General features: G+C 44.0%; 1 protein-coding gene across 3 annotated transcripts in view; it reads right to left on the bottom strand.

Moving 5' to 3' along the window:
* GRAMD4 (GRAM domain containing 4) overlaps nucleotides 1–15,678 on the bottom strand; it is a 74,411-nt gene that overhangs the window by 42,314 nt on the left and 16,419 nt on the right. For 2 of the 3 annotated variants that reach the window (XM_048956519.1, XM_048956534.1), the window contains exon 2: nucleotides 4,356–4,566. In XM_048956519.1, the coding sequence (XP_048812476.1) occupies nucleotides 4,356–4,566 (211 nt within the window). Of the gene's footprint in view, nucleotides 1–4,355; nucleotides 4,567–13,195; nucleotides 13,330–15,678 lie in introns of those variants that run through there. The other variant, XM_048956528.1, reaches the window with a different exon arrangement.

The following is a 15,678-nucleotide window of genomic DNA, read 5'->3' as shown; positions in this document are numbered from 1 at the left end:
TTAGGCTGCTTTCAGTACAATATGCCAGGTACCAGAGAGCTTCAATTGGAAATTCTCACTGAGTTCAGTGCAGAAGCTCCGGGGGCTGGAACACAAATTTGTTCTTCCCCTCTTCTGCCCAAGGGGACGTGATCCTCTCTCTGCTGTACTTGAATTCACTGTGTGTACTAGGAAACATTTTCTCCCTCTTATAAAAATGGAATACTTTTAACATTAACAGTGCATAAATTCACCTGGATCACAAAACAACGAGACACTATATAGAAGGCAAGACAAGCCAAAACAGGCAAATACAAGGATGGGCCATGATTTCCAGGGTGCAGTCCCAGCCCTGAAGATTTGCGTCATAGCAAATCAGGCTGCAGACATTACATCTATAAAATAGGAAAACGTGATGCCTGAGTCTTCCCTCTGTACTCAGCACTGGTGAGGCCACACCTCGAGTACTGTGTTCAGTTTGGGGCTTCTCACTACAAAAAAGACATTGAGGCCCTGGATGTGTCCAGAGAAGGGCAACGAAACTGGTGAGGGGTCTGGAGCACAAGTCTTATGAGGAGCGGCTGAGGGAGCTGGGATTGTTCAGTCTGGAGAAGAGGAGGCTCAGGGGAGACCTCATTGCACTGTACAACCTCCTGAAGGGAGGCTGTGGTGAGGAGGGGTTTGGCCTCTTCTCCCAGGCAACAAACAGGACCTGAGCAAATGGCCGCAAGTTGTACCAGAGGAGTTTAGGTTGGACATGAGGAAAAAGTTCTTCACTCAGAGAGTGGTCAGGCACTGGAATGGCTGCCCAGGGAGGTGGTGGAGTCACCGTCCCTGGCAGTGTTCAAGAGGTGTCTGGATGAGGAGCTGCGAGATGTGGTTTAGTGCTTGTGGTAGCTGTGGTGATGAGAAGACGGTTGGACTGGACGGTCTTGCAGGACATTTCCAGCCTTGCGATTCTATGATTCTATTCTATGTGATAGCACTGAATGAAAGGGGCTTTAATTAATCAATTAATAAATCTTATGTAAAGTTTCAACATCACAATATGACAAATGCTAATACTTTCACTATGAAGAAGATGGAATGGACCGGTTACTCACAGTCAATTCAATAATTGTGGTGTTTTGACAAAACAAGCTTGAAATACCACTGCTGCATATGGAGTTGAATGTCCACATTTATTAAAAAAAACAAACCTGATGCTAAAATGGGGAGAAGGAGTAATCTGGGAAGCCATTCAAGAACTGAAAAAACGCTTCACTAAGAGCTTATTAAGCAACACAGTGTCTGGGCTATGACATGGTCACAGTGTCCAGGAACCCAAAGACACCTAAGAAAGTAGCTGCTATCCCAGAAGTACTGGGTAGTAAGGGCAGAGAAGAGAGAAGTACAACCTAGTCTAGCCGTAGGCATCCCAGTTCATTGCAGGGGAGCTGGACTAGGTGGCCTTTAAGAGACCCTTCCAACTCAAATGATTCTATGAAGTAACTACACAAGGAAATGGACAGCCTGTAAGTCAAGACTGAACTAGTTCAAGGTAAGAGCAACGAGTATTTTGAACAGTACAGAAGATTCTGAACAGAATTCAGATGAATTCAAAGAAAAACAACAAATCTTCAAGTCTAGGTGGCCATCAGCTTCGACCGCTGCAAAATCACATCGGTGACATGTGGCTGCGGGAACAAGGACATTTTTTACTGCGCCCACGTCGTGGCGCTTTCACTGCACAGGATTCGCAAGCCGGACCAGGTCAAACTCCGTCTTCCCATCTCAGAGACCCTTTTCCAGATGAACAGGGACCAGCTCCAGAAGTTTGTTCAGTATTTGATCTCACCACTTCCCTCACAGTGCCAACCTGTTCTTATGGAACAGCTGCTTTACCCAAACACAGGTCCAGGTGTTTATTATGGAGCTAAACAGGTAATGCTTACAGTTTAAGATAGAGCATACAAGATTCCTTCATCCGGTCATCCTTTCTCTAGCCACAGGATGTAAATTCTGCATGTGTTACTTCAGTAAGATGTGAAGTTGTGGGACTAACTCCCACAGCTCTGTTTGTGGCTTGTGACTGAACATTCACTTAACTTGCTGAAGCTGGATAACAGAGATTACTCTTCTCTGCACACCATTAGACTGAAAAGTTAGAAGTAAAAGCAAAGCAGTGAGGGGCAAAGAAGAAACCTTTAACAAAGGGATGGCTGACAGCAGACTCAAAGACATCCATGTACTGAAGATGCAGTTAAGGGTGCTGAGATTCAAATCTTCCACGCTTATGTTCAGGTCTAAGCCAACAATGCTGCTGTTTCCAGCTCAGGAGTTCTCCACTCAGATTTCAAGAGAAACAACAAAGCAACAGAAGTGAAAATACAGCACCAGCTCACCTGTACATGAAAATACACGTGACCTAACTTCCATTTATGCACAAGATTTGCACTCACTTCTGTCTGCTTTGAAGAGCTCCCTCAAGTATTCATCAGGAAGAAATCAACCCAACTTGGTCTTTTCTCGATCCCTCTCCTAGACAGCATAATCATAGTATGATGCCACGGTGCTTACAAAGCCTGTGAAAGGCGACCACCCCATATAAGCAATCTAAGATTTGAGTTTCAGTCATGGAGAACAGTTTGGGCAGAACTCAAGCATCTGATCTCAACAAGAAACAGACATAACTCAGAATCCCTCTGTTCACATGATCTCAGCCACTATTTTAACACTGGCTTAAATACAGAAGAATTACTTTGGTTACTCCTGGCAACTCTGCAGGACTAGGGATTATTTCTTCTCCCTTCACTTTATGGGTGGGCAGCAGTGCTTAGGAGGACAGAAGCCTTCCAGAGCCAAGTAGCAATCCCTCACACTTTCCATGTGAAACTTAGCCCCTATAGTTCAGGTCTCTTTCCTCATCCAAGTTTGCTTTGCCACTATCTGCAACACAGCTGCTGCTCTTAGCCAGTGGTTCTGGCATCACACTGGCTTTGGAAGTCACTAACACTATGAGCAGGGCATAACAAGTTTGATAGCATTCCTGCTTTTCTTTTCTCCCCTTTCTCTCTGTTTCTCTGTGCTCAATTATATCCCACAGAGTTAGATCAGGGCACTCCACATCATGTAATCAGCCAGCTAGCAAAGTGCTTCTCTTCAAATTGGTTTCTGAAATTGTTCAGCTCTGCACACTGAGGTGTCTGGATGAAAATAAGCCACTACTTACCTAAGATAAATTGAGACAATACCATGTTGGAAGAGTAAAAACACAACAGCCTCAGTACATACAACAGATATGTAGTAACAAAAGACAGATGCCACAGAAGAGTAAGAGCAAAGATATTCAAAAGACCTTCCTTGTCTGAGGAGCTTGACAATATGAATACAATAGGTTTTTTTGTGATACAAAAATGCTCTATTGTTACTACTTGTTTCATTATCATAGGAAACAAAACCTGGCAGAAGAGCTCCATATAAGCAAAGACCATTTGTGCTACTATATGCTTACAAAAAAAAAAAAAAAAAGGCACCATTAATAATAGCCACTGAACAGGATACAAGCTGCCAAACCAAAGGAAATGCTTAACCCTACACAGATTGAAATCTTTCAGATGACTCCTCTAAGCAGTGAGCACGCGTGTTTGAAACGTGGTCCAGCTGTTATCTGAAAGCTTGTATCTGGGTCCAAGAACCACACTGTGAGTCCCCAGAGTGGTACAAGTTCTGACTTCAACAGCTGAATTGCCAAACTGTAATTTAGATTGTACCCAGTAGTCCAAGCTCAAGGACTACAGTCATGTAAGAGGTCAAAGGAGGATTCCTTATATTGTTTTAAAAACAATATTTAACAATTCCTGAAGCATTTCTATTTTTATAGAAAGCCATTATATTCAGCTGCTCCTGCTTGCAAGTGTCAAAAAGTTGTAGCAGAAGAGTCCTGCATGGGGTTAAGACAGCCATGAAATATGGCAGCATCACTGGATACAACACTCCAGTAAACAATGAGGAATCAGAAATTGTATGTCTACAGTTCTGGGCAGTGGCAGTTATGAGTTTCTCTAGCTGAAAAACAACCAGAAGTTTCTCCTTTGTATTTATTAGTATTTTAACAAAGCAAATAAAACTTGAGAGCATTCAGAAGCACATCCAAAGTTAACAGACTTGTCAATCTACAACATCTAAAAACAACAGCAGGAAGAGGAAACATTACTATTAAGAAAGTACCTTGAACTTTCCACAATGTGGAAGCCTACTTAAAGCTTTATTCCCAATCCACAAATCTTCAAGTGCTAAATGCAAAATATAGGGGGCAAGGAATTATTAATTTGGTTGTGTTTTTTTTTTCTACCCAACAATGACATAATTTAACAACACTTGAAGCTAGTACTTACAGGGTCTCTCAGCTCTTCATTGTCTCGGGGTGATGTTCGAGGTATTTTCACTGGGATTTCATCTCCACATTCAGTGTCAGAAGCATTTGGAGACTCTGCTAAATCAAGGAACTCATCTCTCTTGTGACCTCTGAACCTTATTTTGTCCAACTTCTTTAGCATGTTCAGCACTGCACTTTTCTGCTTTACCTTAACATGACGGTTGGAGTCTCTGCAAGAAGCAAGACATGAAGAGTACTTTAGAAAGCTTTCAATAAGCCTAAATACATACATTTTGTTAATTACCTACTTACAGCCATCTTTTCAAGAGCCTTCCTGTCACTAGAAGAAAAAACATTCTGCAGCTTAGCTTTTTTTAAGAGGCATTTCTCCCCACCCCCTGTGTAACAGGTGCACGGTTTGTTTTCCAGTAGTTGATAACTTACCATCTTCCTGCACATCTTCCCCTACTGTTACAACCTCTTTCTCATGGCTATTTCTAAAGACAGAATGGGAACAAACTCACAACCTGCCCCCAAAACAAGTTACTTTAAACAAAAAGGTTCAGTTGACATTGTTCAGCTTGTTGACATGTCTAATTAAAGACATGAAAATCCATTACACATCACAACCCATCTTTAAATCTGAAAAACTGAAGAAGAAGAGTAGCAAGGCTATCATAACGCTCTCCTACTTCAGAGTAAGAAAAAGGAAGGTAACAGGGATTCACTGAGGAATGCTGACAGGTAGATCCACACAGAAGATCCCATCAAAAATTTATGGATGGTTGAATTTGATATAGCACTTATTTAAATATACAGCCAAAATCCTTAACATTATTGTTATCAACAATCTTGTATACTTCGGGAAGCAATTTTGCTAGATTTCTACAACTCTCTTCTCAATGCAAAGGAGAATCACTTCATTAGTGATTTTCACATTGCCTAAAGGCAGAGCAAGCAGAAGTTTACTCTGAGTGCAACAGTTCAGCCAGCACTTCTGCTAACAGTGCAGATATCATCTCATCGGGAGGGATAGGAGATGCACACGTATCACTTCCGGAGATAACAGCTCATGCAAGAGTACTTGAATTTAGACTTAGTCTTTGAATTTAGTCTTAAAATTGTAATTCAGAAACCACAGAATCATAGAATCACCAAGGTTGGAAAAGACTTCTAAGATTATCTAGTCCAACCACCCACCTACCACCAATATTTCCCCACTAAACCATGCCTCAAACACATCCAGGGATGGTGATTCCACCACCTCCCTGGGCAGCCCGCTCCAGCACCTGACCACTCTTTGGGATTAGAAACTTTTCCAAACATCCAACCTCAACCTCCCTGATGCAATTTGAGGCCATTTCCTCTCGCCCTAGTGCTGGTTATGCAAGAACAGAGGCTGACCCCCATCTCCCACAACCTCCTTTCAGGCAGCTGTAGAGAGTGATAAGGTCTCCCACAAGCTTCCTCTTCTCCAGACAGAACCACCCCAGCCTCTCCTCATTAGACCTGCACTCACAATCCCTCACACCTCCAATGCCCTTCTCTGGACATATTCCAAAGCCTTGATGCCTATCTTGTAGTGAGGGGCCCAAAACTGAACAGAGAACTCAAGGTGCTGCCTCACCAGTACTGAGTATAGAGGGTTGATCACTTCCCTGCTCCTGCTGGCCAAACTATTTCTGATACAAGCTGGGATGCCATCTTGGCTGTCTGAGCACACTACTGGCTCATGTTCAGCTGAGTGTTGATTAATAACCCAAGTCCATTTCCTCAATGCAGTTTTCCAGCCACTCTGCCCCAAGCCTGTAGCATTGCCTGGGGTTGTTGTGGCCAAAATGTAGGACCTGACACCAGGTCTTGCTGAACTTCATCCCATTGGCCTCAGACCAGCAATGCAGCCTGTCCAGATCCCTCTGTAGGGCCTCCCTACTTCCAGGTACATCAACACTTCCTCCCAGCTTGGTGTCATCTGTAAGGTAACTGACAATGCACTCAATTCCCTCATCCAGGTTATCAACAAAGATATTAAGCAGGATGGGCTCCAGCACTGACCCATGGGGAGCATCACTTGTGACTGGTTGCCATCTGGATTTAACCCTGTTCACCACCACTCTCTTGGCCTAGCCCTCCAGCCAGTTCTTTACCCAGAAAAAAATTGTATCTATCCAAGCCATGGGCTGCCAGCTTCTCCAGGAGAATACTGTGGGAGACAGTGTCAAAGGTGTTACTGACATCTAAGCAGACTATGTCAATAGTCTTTCCCTCATTCACCAGGCAGGTCACTCAGTTGCATAAGGAGATCAAGGTAGTCAAGCAGGACCTGCATTTCATGAACCAGTGCTGGCTGGGCCTGATCCCCCAGCTGTCCCACACTTGCCATTTGATCTCACTCAAGATAATCTGCTCCATGACTTTATCTGGCACTGAGGTCAGGTTGAGCTCAGGAGCCCCCAGTACAAGAAAGACAGAGAGCTGTTGGAGAGGGTCCAGAGGAGGGCCACAAAGATGATCAGGGGACTGGAGCAGCTCCCCTATGAAGACTGGCTGAGGGAGCTGGGCTTGTTCAGCCTGGAGAAAAGAAGGCTGCGGGGTGACCTCATTGCAGCCTTTCAATACCTAAAGGGAGCCTACAAACAGGAGGGGAATCAACTCTTTGAAAGGGTAGATAACTGCAGGACAAGGGGAAATGCCTTTAAGTTGAGGGAGGGAAGATCTAGGTTGGATATCAGCGGAAAGTTCTTTACAGACAGAGTGGTGAGGTGCTGGAACAGGCTGCCCAGAGAGGTTGTGGATGCCCCGTCCCTGGAGGTGTTCAAGGCCAGACTGGATGGGGCCCCCCAGGGCCTGGTTTAGCATTGAATGTGGAGGTTGGTGGCCCTGCATGTGGCAGGGGGGTTGGAGATTCATGATCCTTGAGGTCTCTTCCAACCCTGGCCATTCCATGATTCCGTGACAGGCCTGTAGTTCCCCAGATCTTCCTTACAACCTTTCTTATAGATGGGAGTCACATTGGTAAGCCTCCAACCCTCTGGAACTCCTCTGGTTGACCCGGACTGTTGATAAATCACTTCCACCAGCTCCCTCAGCACCCTTAGATGGATCCCATCTAGCCCCATGGATTTGTGGCAGTCCAGGTGGAGTGGTAGGTCTCTAACTGTTTCCACTTGAATCATGGGGGGCTTACTCTGACTTCCAGGTCAGAGGCTAGAGTACCCTGAGGATAGTTGGTTTGGCTTTTAAAGACAGATGTACAAAAGGCACTGAGAACCTCAGCTTTATCCTTATCCACAGCAGTAACTTTTCCCACCACATCCAGTTAAGGATGGAGATCCTCCTTAGCTCTCCTCTAATTGTTAACATACTTGTTGAAAAGCATTTTGTTCTCTTTTACTATGGCAGCCAGGTTGAGTTCAAGCTTGGTTAATGCCTGATTTTTTCCCTGCACATCCTAACAACTTCTTTGTACTCTCCAAGTTGCCCATCCTTTATTCCACAGAATCACAGAATCGCAAGGTTGGAAACGACCTGCAAGATCATCTAGTCCAACTACCCTCCCATTCCTATTAGTACCACAAGCTACTAAACCATATATAACCATATAAACCATATATACCACAGGAGGTAGAGTGTTTTTTTCTCCTGGAGACTTAGAAAAAGTTCCCTGTTCACCCATGCTGATGTTCTTGCCCCTCAGCTCATCTTATGGCACAGGGGGATATCCTGTTCCTGCACTCCCCCTGAGCTCCTTCTAGAGGAGCGTTCAGCCTTCCTGGACCCTTTTACCCTTCAAGGACCAACTCCCAAGGGACCGTCCTTTCCAGTATCCTGAACAGTTCAAAGTCTGCCCTCCAAAAGTCCTGGGCAGAAGTTTTGCTGACTCCCCCTCCTGACTCCATCCTGAATACAGAACTCTGCCATTTCATGGTCACTCTGCCCAAGACAGCTCCCAGCCTCTGCATCCCCCACTAGGCGTTTTCTGTTTGTGAACAGCAGGTCTAGCGGGGCACCTCCCTGGTAGGCTCTCTGACTAGCTGCATCAGTAAGTTATCTTCACACGCTCCAGAAACCTAGACTGCTTCTTCTGCGCTGTACTGTATTTCCAGCATACATCAGGGAAGTTAAAATCTCCCAAGAGAACAAGGGCTGCGGACCACACAACTTCTGCCAGCTGCTTGTACGATGCCTCATCTGCCTCTTCATCTTGGTTAGGCAGTCCATAACAAACCCCACCAGGATGTCTGCCTTGTTGGCCCTCTCTGTGATCCTTACCCACAGAGACTCAACCTCATCATTCCCAATCCCAATCTTAACAACATTAAAACCCTCTCTAGCATAGAGAGCCATGACAAAGCTCCTCCTTCTTTGCCTATCTCTTCCGAAGAACTTACAGCCTTCCATGACAGCACTCCAGCAGTGGAGGCGCTTCCTCTACGTTTCAGTAATAGCAACTAAGCTATAGTTTGCCTGCTGCACAGCAGCTTCCAGCTCCTCCTTTTAGTTGTCCATGCTGCATGTGTTGGTGTAGATGTACTTCAGTTGAGCATTTGTCTTATCCCCAGTCCTGACATTGTTCCCCTCGGCTCATCTTTAGTGAGCCTCATTTTAACCTCTTCCTCTTTCATATCTGCTTTAAATACTTCAACCCTACCAGGAGAAGCATTTTGCTTTTCAGAAGACAACATAAGAAAGATTAATTAATATATGTAAACTCACCGTAATTCTAGCTTTCTAAGACACTGCACTGTACCACCTATGATTTAAACTGGTTCCCCTGACTCAGTCCAATTCAGTGTTGTAAACTTATCACATTGGGTAACAAAGGTCACAAACTCCAACTTCAAAGTCAGTTCCTTGATCACACCACTCCAGAAAGCTTCCATGGGCATCTACTGCGAAATAGCCAGTTTTTTTTCTTCATGCAATCTATTTTCCTCAGCTCAGAGGCCTTCACATGGAGGATGCTTTAAAACTTTCACAAGTGAATGCCTGTTAGGGTTGAAATCTGTTTTGATGCATCTGTTTGTATTACTATCCTCTTTTCCCTATGGTCAACATTCCCCTCTTCATCGTTAAAAGAAATGCATTAGCTGCATTGCACATCATCACATTATCCCAGGAACCAATGCAACATAAAAAAGACAAGCAAGATATAGACAGGCAACACCTTTGACATACAAACAGCAAGAAAGAGGAGCCTTGGCAAGACCAAGGGTACAAGACTGGAGGTAATTCTCACCTCCTTGTACAAATCTCTTTCAAGCAGACCGTTCCCTCTTTCTCCAGATTCCCCTTCTACAGCAACTCTTCGCACCAAGCTCAAACCATTTGAAACTAATACAAATTCCCCACAGCACAGCCAGCTAAAGAAACGTCTTCCTTCATCAGAGTTGCAGCCCCGTTTATTTTTCCTCTTCAACCTCTTGTAGTAGCTCACTCCAAGGTTATTTTCTACGAACTGCTTCTCTTTGAAGTTCTATTACTTGTCAAAGCTAAGCTTAAAATAGAAACACTTCTGCTCATTCATTGACTATATGATGAAGAAAGTTGTCAGCTATCACATCCCAAACTATCTCCAGGCCCTGCTATTAATAGAAACTGAAGAGCAAATGCTATCAGGGAAGTTTAAACCCCTGATAAGCACTGGAACAAATGCATTATGCTCCTTCCATCTCAAAGATCTCCATCACCATTCAGTTGATGTCACACAGTATGCAGGTCAGACCCACAAGAAGGCAGTTCTCAACCAGGCTTCTCTAGCCATCACCCCTTCCATCACTGCATGAAGAAGAAATGAGGATGGCACACGCTGCCTGATACCAACAGAGACAAGCATTCCAAGCCACATCCACCCTCCTACAGACAAAGCAGTTGGCTCAAGGTTGCAGATGGGCATCTTTCCTCAGCACAGCTAGAACCCTCAGAGTTCCTTGTTGGGATTATGCTCATTCACTGCTCCCCAGGATCAGGGCTGCTGCAGGACCTTTCCCAACAACAGGCTGGCACATACAGCACTTCAACGGCCATTTTGAGATCTGAAGTCAGTTTTCATCTTAGAGTGGATTTATACACACCTTATAAAAGCAGCAAGAGGCAACAAAAATACTGAGACACAGCAAACTCAGATACTCTTCTTCTAGTTTTGCTTTCAAAGGATGAAAACTGAAGGACCCACAAGGCCAGTGAAGAAGCCCAAGATTGTATCTGCCTGCATTGGGACACTATTCAGGAACAAGAAGTCCAAATGGCAGCTGTCTCGTAGGGACCATTCATGTGTTTCAGCCCTGCTCATAGAATAACCAAGCCAAAAGATGTGCCCAAGAATACACTTATTGTATTTTTACTAATGAAACAGATGTACCTGTCATTAAGTGTTTCAGCACCTGCTTATTTAAAAATGCAGACCTTTGTTTGAGACACTACCAGATTACTCCACTAAACAACATGCTCAAATTCTGTAATGGAGAGGCTAGCAAGATCTCATCAGTGTATTAATTCCTAAAATTATCATTCAGTAAGTCTATCATTAAATGATTAAATAGCACAGAATTGTGTTCCTAGGCATTTTTGTATTTAAACAAGAAACTATCACATAGAAATATCTGCTAAATTATAAAACAATATGACCATCTTGTCTAAAAATTGTTCAAATGTAACAGGCTCCCAGATTGCTTAGCTATACTAGAGAAGAAAAACTTCAGCTTGCCAAGAAGCTCCTATAGAAGCTCATTCTTTGGCCTCAAGCCAAACACGTGCTCTCAGATAGGCTTTTCATGTCAGCAGCCTATTCTTGTAACAAGCAACTTCTTCTTTTTTAGATGAAGATCGATAAATATGGCAACATTTCAATAGCTTCGCATTCACTAGAAGAAAAGCTTCTCAGAGATTCCAAGTGACTCAGATGAAATCTAGCTAAGCATGAGGAAGCAAATAAGTCCCTACAGAACAAAAAGAAATCTATTTATAGGTCAGAATCTGGTCTTGTAAAACACAGTAACTAAATACCAAAACACCTGCTTCACCACCACAGCTATTCACCCCCTTACCCTCTCCCAGCTCCCCATCCATGTCCCAGCCCCAGCCAGCTCAGCTCTGAGTTTCAGGCTGTTTCTAGAGAGATCCCATAGCAGCAATATCAAACCTGACAGGCAGCTTTGTATATGCAGAGCTACAAGCAAGAACGCAGATCCTTCTCTCAAACTATCTATCAGCAGAAAGAAATGCAACTATTTTAACTTTGCACACTGCAAATGTACATTGCACTGCTGTACATAAGGCAGCAGTTGCTCACATTAGCATACTACAAAAATAATACAAAAATTAAGATTGGTATCACCTTCATAAATCATTAATTCAAGCAAAATAAATGCTAATTCTTACAAGACTATTTCTGAAACAAGCACTGCAGTATTAATGCAAGCAATGAGAGATCTTTCCCCCGTCCAGCTCTGTGGCACTAAGCACAGGGTGCAGCACGGCAGACGCTGACTCTGCAAGACTGATTTAGGTCCAACATCATGGCACCACAGCCAGACCTCGTAATACTAGCAGGCCCTCTTCATGATACGGTGCAGCTATCTTGCATTAACGTGCTTACAAACAAGGCTATTCAGGCACCCACATTTTGTTTTTGTTTGTTTTTTAAGAAGGTGGCTTTCATTTCTCTCGTTGCAGTGGCAGAGGTCAAATCAGCAAAATTAAATACCAGCCTGTTAAAATTATCTTGGCTCCCAAATCATCCTGTAACAAGGTAGGCAACAGCTCATGTACTTACTTGATGAGCTTGGTTAGGGAAAAAGGTCTGTACTTGTCACATTTAAAAAACAAGCAAATGCTCAAACAGCAAAACCACCTTTAATTTTTTTTTTTCCATTGCAATCAATATCCTTCAGCTAATGCAAAAACTTCGTGGCTGAAGTTCTATTTCTTTTACAGAGGGCCAGAAAAGAGATGACTTTATTTGGACCTAGAACTAAAACCCTCAATTGGCACCAAAAATAACTATCAGACTATCAGACATATAAGCTATCAAGACGCCAATCCCCAAAATAACGTATGCACACATCCCAAACTTCTGATGATGAGAAAAATTCAAGTTCTCCTAAACTTTCTCATAAAAATCACATAGATCTGCAGCAGCCTTCCTGCAAGTGTTTCCAGAGCAGCTTCAGCATGAAGATAGCCGTGAGCTACCCGTGAGCCTCAGGCAGCTGGAGAACAACCAGAGCCAGCCTGCCCTGCATAGCCCAAGGATCAGCAGTTACAGGACTTGCTACTATGGAAAGAGTCTCACTTCATCACAGCACTGCTCCCCACCCCTCCCCCCAACTAACTGTCAGATTTTTGGCAGATCCCGAGCTAACACCAGCAGCCCTTGCAGCCCTGTGGAAGCAGCAAACACGATCTGCACTTGCCTGAATGTGGAAAAGTCGTTCCCCTGCAGCTTCCTACGAGTTGCTTAAGGGTTTCGGTTTTCTTTTCTCACATCCAGACTTTGACACCAGAACACAGCGAGTGTGAATATATGGCCTGCTAGACCAGGCAGAGATGCTGCAACTAAATTCTGGTGTACACTTTGTCAGAGAGGGAACTCTGCTTCTCAACCCTTGCAATCTCCTCATCTGATAACGAAATGCAGAGGCACTAACAGACAGCATCCCCTTGGCACACATTCATTGGGACTCTGAGAAAAAAAGAACACAAAGCACTACAACATCATAGTGTAACTGTATATAAAATCAAAAAGGCCACACCAGACTGCGACACAGAGAAAGCCCTCAAAGCACCTGTGCTCCTATCGCTAGAAAAACAATATTTCAGAAAGCTAAAGACATTAGAGCCAAAATAGATCTAACATACCCCTGCTTCTCATCTTCACATTTCATTTTCCTTCACATTCTCCTTTTAATCTCAAAACGTCTTTCTACAGAAGTCAGGGAGTTCTGGTATTCGGTAAGAGCTCAACTGTGTGTGTGAACAAACACAGGCAGTGTCAACACCAGGACGTTTCAGCCTTATCACGAGGGAGGGACATGCAAATGGAGGGAGTGGACAGCATCAGGCTTACTTTAGGTATTCACTTCTTTTTCAGTGAAACAATCCTGCGTATTCTCTTGACAGGAAAGCAGGGACACCACAAGCTATGTGGACGGTCCATATAGGTCACCAGATAGAGCACTGAAAACAAGGCCTGGCATGCTTTCTTCTGGACATGTCTAATTAAAACAGGACCCTGAGTGGAACACCTACACCTACAACAGATTTAAAGGGCAGCTCTGCACAGAGCTCTGCACAAAAGGTTCCCTCTTTCTACACACATTCCTCCGGCTTTTCTTTTTAATGGACAGAATCTCATCTGAAGTCACTGTCTGAACATTTTGTACTTATTAATATTTAAAAACTTTAACTGGAGAAAGATCAACTGACTGCACCGTAAGATCCCTGGGCAGCCTGGTCTGGTGGTTGGCAACCCTGCAGATAGCAGGGGGGTTGAAACTCGATGATTGATCATTGTGGTCCCTTTCAACCCAGGCCATTCTATGGTTCTACAATCCCTGCCTGTTCAGTTCTCTTTCCCCTGTAGTTCTCCCAGTTTGCTCTCCAGAAGGTTCAAATCTGTTCAGAAAACCAAACCTTATTTACAGCTTCTTCTCTTGAACAACAGGAAGTGGTTTTGTGTAGATAAAGTCGTTATCTTTCAAGAAAACTTGGCATTAAGCTCAATTTGAGAAGACACAGAAGAGTGGGGAAGGGATGACACAGCACAGCACTATCCTAAATCCCACTGTGGAAACATGCATCTCACTTCAGACCACGCAATAGGTTAAATTCTCCGTATAGAACCATGTCATTGTTTCCCCAGAACTCAGTCACCAGCCAGCACAGTTCTCCTACCAGCACCTCACCCACACACTGACCAAGAGCCTCAGAAAGAAACGCTCTAAGTGAGCAGCTAGTTTCCGAAAGCAATAATCCTTGCCTGCTTTGGAGCTAGGGAAAAGGCCACACACTTTATACTCACTGGAAACAAACTGCAGTCCTCTGGGCCAAACATTCAGTCAGACCAGGCAAGAGCAGCATATAAACGCCTCCCAAAAGTCACAAAGGTTGCACAAGTGCCCTCAATTTCTCACATCAACAGGCAGAACTTAACCTTCAGAGCTAAGCTCTCTCCACACGCTCAACTCACCACAAGCTCATCCAGAAATTAGTCACTGCCTTCATGCCACAGCCTGCTATAATCTTCCTCAAATTATCTTACCCTGGCCCCAGAGTCATAACAGGATGCATCCAGTACACAGAGCAAACTATTTTCTGAGTAACACCTGTCAAAAGCACCCAATCCTTTCAAGGTCAGGAGCCCTTAAAACACTACTCTTGTATGGGGATCAGCTTTTTTTGGCATGAGAAATTACATTATCAGTTAGGCTACTTACCTAAGGTTTGGAGAAATATACTTGTTAATTCCAGTTTCCTTTTTTCCTCCCCTCAAGTTTAAAGAAAAACAGACGAGGAAAATCCAGCCGGAATATTCTTGCCAGCATTAAAGACATCTTGCAGAAGAAAGCACCCCACTCCCACAGCACTCAATTAACACCAGTAGGAAAGAAGCAGGAAGCTGTGCTTGGACATATTATAAGCTTTATTAGATGCAGCTATTAATTGACAATAATTTAAATTGTTGGAAGGTTGGGAGAAAAGCGGAAAATGTGTAACATCTTCTAAGGGAAAAACCCAGACATAGGAGACAGAAGTTTAAAACACTGATCTTGACTGAGGTGAGGTTGTCACAGCAACCATAGTGCAGCTTCATGAATATGTATTACTCTGAAATCTATTTTTTCCAATAGTCTCATGTGTCATTCAGTATCCAACATGAAGCTGCCTAGGAGATGGACCAAGGTAGTACAGTAAAAGCCATTTGTCTTCAGAACATTCTCTTTGGCAGCTGTAGGCAGGAGGGACAGGGATGCCACAGAACACAGCCTCATACTACAAGGCAGCAGAGTGCAGCTGCAGGACTGGCTTCTGGATCTGTGACAGAGTTCAGCCAGCGGTCCCCCAAGGAAGGCAGAACTGCTGGGCAGTCCCCAGCCAGATGAACCATGGGGACCTGGTTTGATTACCACTGGAATACTGTGGGATGCACAGAGTGGACAAAAAAACCACCACCACCCTACACACATACCTACACAGGTCACATGTCAGTGCATGAAGAAACCGAGATCAGTGACAATTGCAGCAGAGTAGCTATTGGAGGTGTCCTTTGTACTTAATTGGAAAAGTCCATCTCCCAAAACACACCTCTTCCAAAAATACATTGACACCTTACTTCCCCGTAC

The sequence above is a fragment of the Lagopus muta genome, chromosome 1, assembly GCF_023343835.1.
Source record: "Lagopus muta isolate bLagMut1 chromosome 1, bLagMut1 primary, whole genome shotgun sequence".
NCBI classification, from domain to species: Eukaryota; Metazoa; Chordata; class Aves; order Galliformes; family Phasianidae; genus Lagopus; species Lagopus muta.
The sequence above is the reverse complement of the archived record's forward strand: the minus strand, read 5'-3'. Positions and strand labels throughout refer to the sequence as shown.